This window comes from Oryzias melastigma, linkage group LG19 (genome assembly GCF_002922805.2).
Source record: "Oryzias melastigma strain HK-1 linkage group LG19, ASM292280v2, whole genome shotgun sequence".
In the NCBI taxonomy this organism is placed as follows: Eukaryota; Metazoa; Chordata; class Actinopteri; order Beloniformes; family Adrianichthyidae; genus Oryzias; species Oryzias melastigma.
This window is the reverse complement of record NC_050530.1, coordinates 3,061,204-3,067,542: the sequence shown is the minus strand read 5'-3', so window position 1 is coordinate 3,067,542 and position 6,339 is coordinate 3,061,204. Positions and strand designations below refer to the sequence as shown.

The window sequence follows — 6,339 nt, the reverse complement described above, 5'->3', positions numbered from 1 at the left end:
ATTTTGAACTTCATTTTATTTTTGTCTCTTAAGAATATGGAGTAATTTTTGTGCCATCATTGTGGAAACAAAAGTCACAGTTTTAAGATAAAAATTTTCTAAATTGCGAACAAAATGTAAAGTGTTAAGAATACGCAAATACAAATATTTAATGCTTGCTTTTTGGCTTAAAAATGTATTTTTGCAATTGCAAAACGTTTTTTTGCTTAAAAATATGTTTGTGATTGCAAACTTTTTTTGCTTTCAAAAATATTTTCATTTACAAACTTTTTTTAATCAAAATAATATTTCTGCGATCGCAAGCTTTTTTGATTTAAAAAATTATTTTTGCGATTACATTTTTTTTTGGCTCTCAAAAGAATTTCTGCAATTGCAAACTTTTTTTGTTTTCAAAAATATTTTCATTTACAAACATTTTTTTAATCAAAAAATTTTTTTGCGATCGCAAGCTTTTTTGATTTCAAAAATCATTTTGCGATTACAATTTTTTGGCTTTTAAAAGAATTTCTGCAATTGTAAGCATTTTTTGCTTTCAAAAAATATTTTTGCGATTGAAAACTTTTTTTTGCTATCAAAAAAATAGTTTTGCGATCGCAGCACAAATGTTTTTAGATGCGTTGTGCCTCATCTCGCTTTGGCCCTATCTTTGATTTTACGTTGTTGGCTTCTATTTCTTGTAATGTTTGAGCCAGCCTGGTGACCACAGTTTGCAAACTGCCCTGTAGTTCACCATCATTCCACTAGGGGCAGTAGAAGGGCTTTTCCTGCCAATTTCAAAATGGCTGCTCCCATAAAATCTCAAATACACTTGTGGCGAGAAAAGTTTTGCTAATTTTTAGAACTTTTTGGTGAGAGTAACTTGTCTACTGTTGTTAATGTCTTTTAATTACTATTTGCTGTATTGAAATAAAACAACATTTGTAAATAATGAATTCTTAAAAATATAATTTTAGCAAGTTAAAAATGTGTGGATCTAATTTAAAATGGTGAGTAAATAAGGTGTTTTTTTTTACATTTTAGACTAACATTGTGAGTAAAAACTCACCAACCCACCCAATAAATCATGATTGATATTTATCTACTTTATATCTCATTAACAAATTATAATACAGTATTTTTTTGGTTTTTATCAAAGGGTTTATCATCAGAATCCCCCTAAAAAATTTAATTTTTAATTATTTGATGTAATGAGCTTTACTTGGTTAATGCCACAAGAACATGTTAAAAACACCAAAAACACAATTTTCATCAAAGTGGGAAATTAAAAATATCATGTTTCGCTAACAAATCAAACAGTTCTAGAATAAAAGCTCATACTTTTGACTTCCAATTGAAGCCATTTCAGAGAAAAAATTCAGATACATTTATATGGAAATCAATTGTTAAAAGGTGAAACTGATCATAGAATAACCATATTTTAAGTCAAGTTCTAAATGTTTAGTTTTCATTTATCCTCCGTGATCAGATTCAGTATCAAAGCAACTATTTTGGGTTAAACTGGATTTGTCAAAGCTAAAAAACTATCTTAAAAAAGTTTAATTCAAACCAGTGGGTCACATGACCACACTGAGACAGTCCAGCTCTATTTACAGTCGGTGGTCTCACCTTCCTGGAAACCAGGCAGAGTTGTTCGGCTGGCAGATAGTCAAAGCCAAAAACGAAGCGCCAGTTAAAGTTCCCGTCTCCATCCAGGGACCTGTAGTGGACGTCGGTCTTCTGCTTGTCCTCCTCCATACCGGGCATCCAGCTGAGTCACAGAACAACTTTCTTAATTTCAAGTCAAAACAGAGATAAACACATTTATCGATAAAAAAAATCCAATACCCTTTGACATATATGTCACTCATGCGTTCTCCGGTGATGCTGGTCTCATCCAGGGTCACGTCCGTGGTGTTCCAGATGATAGCACGCAGGAAAAACCTGAACGTTTAAAAGCAAAGGATGTTAGGGCCTAAACCGTAAGCGGAGATGAACACGCCAGCAGACGACGCTCACTTCTTTGGCTTGCGTGGTGTGATGTCAAAGGGAGGTCCAGGAAGTCCAATAGTTTTGGGGAAGACATCGACCCACATCTGAAGCCTCCCCTGAAATTAAGAGATTAAAAATATCTGTCAATATACACAATATATACATAGTGTATATGTAAAATGTATTTTATATGTATTTTAACTGATTTTCTAATCTGTATTTTTTAATGTATTTCTATATTTTTTACTTTTGTATTAAACTAATTAATAAATAAATAAAATATGGGGCTTTAAGTGAACACCTAGCAAAAAGCAGGCTAAAAATCACTTTAGAGGTCAAAACCAATAAAAACTCACAGCTATTAGCATTAGCATTTACTGTTAAAGAATAAATACCTTCATGGAAATGAAACTCAGAGAAACTGTACACTGACAATATTTACATGTTAGTCAGATGGATTTTAATTTCAAATAAGCGGATGCTGTTGGTCAGCAAACATTTGACTATTATTTTTAACACTAATAACCACACTCACTGCAAGGCAAGCAGTGGGAATGGTGCATTGTGGGAACAGCAGCATCTGACCTGGGAGAGGTTGGGTTGAAAGCTGCTGTAGAGAGTCCTGGTCTCCACGTGTTCGGGGACGAGTCCCTGCGTTCTGAGCACGTGAAGGCAGAGACGTTCGTAGGCTGGACCCAGGTGCTGATGAATTTCTTTGTTGTTCTCTTTAAACAAACAAAAACAAAAAAATCAAATAGTTGGTTTATGCATCTTAAAACAAGGAGAACTAGAAAAGTTGCATTACCTCCGATAATGCTAATGTGAATTGCTGAAGGGTTAGCCAATTGTTAGCTATTTGGAAAATGTTGCATTTGCTAATAGACCGGACATTTTGTTAAAGAACTGCTGAAGTTGACCTATATTTCAGATAAAATTGTAATAAAATTGCTTTGAAATCCCTAATATACACCAGTTTTGCAAAAATATTTAGCAGGTTGCTTAAGTATTAGCTAAAGTCCAAATCATCCCAAAGAACCTTTAAGTAGACTCAAAATTAGCCAAAAAAGCTAGCTTGCTGCTTAAATACTAGCTAAACTCCAAAATAGCCTAAAATTCTTCAGTAAAATAAACTAGTCAAAACATTAGCCTGTTGCTAAAATAGAGGCTGAACTCTAAATGATCCCTAAATAAACCTCAGTAGATAACAAATTAGCAATAAATGTTAGCATGTTGCTAAAATATTAACTAAACTCCAAATTAGCATAAAGAAATTCAGTAGATGCCCAATTAGCCAAAAAAGATAGCTCCTAGCTCAAATACTAGCTAAACTCCAACATAGCCTAAAATTGCTCAGTAAACGAAATTAGTCAAAAACGTTAGCATGTCACTAAAATATTAGCTAAACTCTTAATGAGCCTATATAAACCTCAGTAGATAACAAATTAGCCATAAATGTTAGCATGTTGCTAAAATATTAACTAAACTCCAAATTAGCATAAAAAATTTTGTAGATGTGAAATTAGTCAAGAAAGCTAGCTAGTTGCTTAAATACTAGCTAAACTCTAAATTAGCCTAAAATTGCTGAGTAAACTAGATTAGTCAAAAACGTTAGCATGTCACTAAAGTATTAGCTAAACTCAAAATTAGCATTAGAAAAATACCTCAGTAGATGCCAAATTAGTCCCAAAACAGCTAGCTGTTGCTTAAATACTAGCTAAACTCTAACATAGCCTAAAATTCTTCAGACTAAATTAGTCAAAAACGTTAGCCTGTTGCTAAAACAGAAGCTAAGCTCTTAAAAAACCTCAGTAGATAACAAATTAGCCAAAAACGCTAGCTTGTTGCTTAAATACTAGCTAAACTCCAAATTGCCTAAAATTCCTCAGTAAAAACTAGTCAAAAATGTTAGCCTGTTGCTAAAACAGAAGCTAAACTCTTAATTAGCCAAAAAAAAAGTAGTTAAAATTATCTAAAAACGTTAGCATGTTGCTAATATAGGTAAACTGCAAAGTTTTTTTAAATTAAATTCATGGGCTATTAAAACATACCCAATGAAATTATTTAAAGACTTGTTGCTAACCTACTTACAATCTTGAAATTTAAAGACTTTCTCATTCATTTCCTGTGGGGCATATTTTACTCAATATTTAAAAAAACTATAAAGTTTCTGAATATCAATAATATGAACAGCAATGAACAAGCTTAACGTTTTGATACCAAGATTGCTGAAATCGCTGAAAGTGTTTTTGAGTTTTTAGAAAGGAGCAGGAGAATCACTATAGTTAGAAGCATTCATACAGTTAGTAGTTCGTTTGAGAAATTCTCACCAAACTGAGCCAAAGTGTAATCCTTTCCATTAAACGTGAGCGACGTGCCGTTGTCTTCAGTTCTGGGTTTAGACAATCCCTTCAATCGGGCCAAGTTCTCCAGAATCTGAGACGGTTTCAGTTGGTCCCTCCACTGATTGACACCAGAACTTTGACATAGAAAAAGGAAAATTCACATTTTATTTTAAATCTTTAGACCTGAAGCGTCACACTCAGTAGTCGCTCACAGGCAGTAGGTTTGAGGAAGACCACAATAGGAGTTGTATCGGGACAGGAAGCGGTTCTCCAGGTCGATCACCGTCTCGCCAACTTTCTCGTCGCGAGTCAGCAGATCGTAGTCGTAGACGGAGATCTTCAGGTCCTTGTCTTGTGGGAGGAAACACGTCATCTCGAACATCCTAACGACACGGAGGAGGAGTGTTGGAATGGAGGTAATAGTTCACAAATCAATGTGTGTGAACGGTTTACCTTCCAAAGACAGGGTTTATCGTGTTGGGGAGGTAATTGTCTCTGTCTTCAATCGAGTTCCTCCCCACTGAGAGCTTTATGTACGGATCACACTGAAAAGAGAGACGATGTGAAAAACGAATCCAGAAAATTATGGGGGTTTTTTTAGGTAAATGGATTCTCACTCGGCCGTTGTTGTCTTTGGGCTGCAGGTCTATCCCCCGAATAATGTATATCCTGACGAGACACTCCTGAGGTCCACTCTCAGGAAGCTCTCTGAACTGACGGGGTGGGGTGGTAACACCCGGATCGTCGGGGAGGGGGTAAACCTTGAAGGCACCCTAAAAAGGATGAACCAAACTTTCACAATTTGAAAATAGCTCATTATTACGTTACAAGTCAAATATTCTTTGTAGCTTCTTACCTTGAACTCTCCGACCACGGTGGGGTCATCGTCTCCATTGTCATTTTTGCCGCGTTGCAGTTTGAAGGTGTTGCAGAAATCGGTCAACCCTTTGAATTCTGGGACATTCTCCAATTCACTGTCGTAAACCTGAAAATGTAAACTTACATTTAAAAGGCCTTTATCGTTCAAAAGTTTTTTGTTTTTTAATTCTTCACAAAAAACAACCCAAAGCGGAATTTTCTCTGATCATTCCTCCAAAACCCTGCTCTATGAGCACCAGCCCCTTCCAATCCACGGGTCCTCACATTGTGATGTCACAAAGTGGAGAACACCCCCTTCATGTGTAGCTAGCGGTTATTGGAAAACACTTTCATTTTATACGCACATCCATCCTCAAAGATGTTTTTTGTTTTTGTGAATTAAGACGCAGACACACTGCTGAGGCCGGCTCGAGGATGACATCATGAAATGGGCGGGACCCACAAGAAGCAAAAGGAGGAGCCTAAATGATTGAAGCATCTTACATCCAAGAAGGGAAAGAACTCACAAAAATAACTTATATTTTATAAATAGTTTGTTCTTTTTGTGTCAAATATAATATCATATATATCACGTGTGTCAAAGTCAAGGCCCGGGGGCCGGATCCGGCCCGCCGGGTAATTCTATCCGGCCCTCCAATTAAATTTTATTGTTATTAATAGCCCGATGTTATCTAGCGCTTATTTCTAACTTGTATAATTTGAACAAAACCTGTTTTTATGGAGAGTAAAATATTGAACCTTATTTAAGGCTTAAGTTAATTTATTCTGGAATAATATTTCTACCTTTTTATTATTCATAATTATGTTAAAAAGTTACAGTTTTAAAGTTTTAAAAATTGACATTCTGTTAACTTTTTGGACTTTTGGCATTTACTTTTTTAGGCTGTTTTAGAGTTTAGCTAACATTCCCGCTACATGCTAGCTGTTTTGGCTAATATAGGCTTTTTTCCGTTTTTTATACTGTTGTGGAGTTTAGCTAATATTTACATACAAGTTGTTTTGGGTAATTTAGGCTCTTTTAAAGTTTTTAGAAGTTTTTTTTATTTTTATGTTTTTTTAGTTTAGCTAATATTTACACACTAGCTGTTTTGAATCATTTAGGCTTCTTTCAGTTTTTTAGGGTATTTTGAAGTTTACCAGATTTTTTTTT

The 6,339-nt window shown here is 34.9% G+C and overlaps 1 protein-coding gene across 1 annotated transcript in view; it reads right to left on the bottom strand.

Moving 5' to 3' along the window:
- Positions 1-6,339, bottom strand: part of LOC112154378 (myoferlin) — a gene marked incomplete in the record, with an annotated part of 59,532 nt that overhangs the window by 5,117 nt on the left and 48,076 nt on the right. The window contains 9 exon segments of the mRNA XM_036217190.1: positions 1,606-1,747; positions 1,825-1,920; positions 1,996-2,084; positions 2,554-2,693; positions 4,296-4,444; positions 4,523-4,693; positions 4,764-4,855; positions 4,928-5,083; positions 5,167-5,295. Coding sequence (XP_036073083.1) covers positions 1,606-1,747; positions 1,825-1,920; positions 1,996-2,084; positions 2,554-2,693; positions 4,296-4,444; positions 4,523-4,693; positions 4,764-4,855; positions 4,928-5,083; positions 5,167-5,295 — 1,164 coding nt within the window.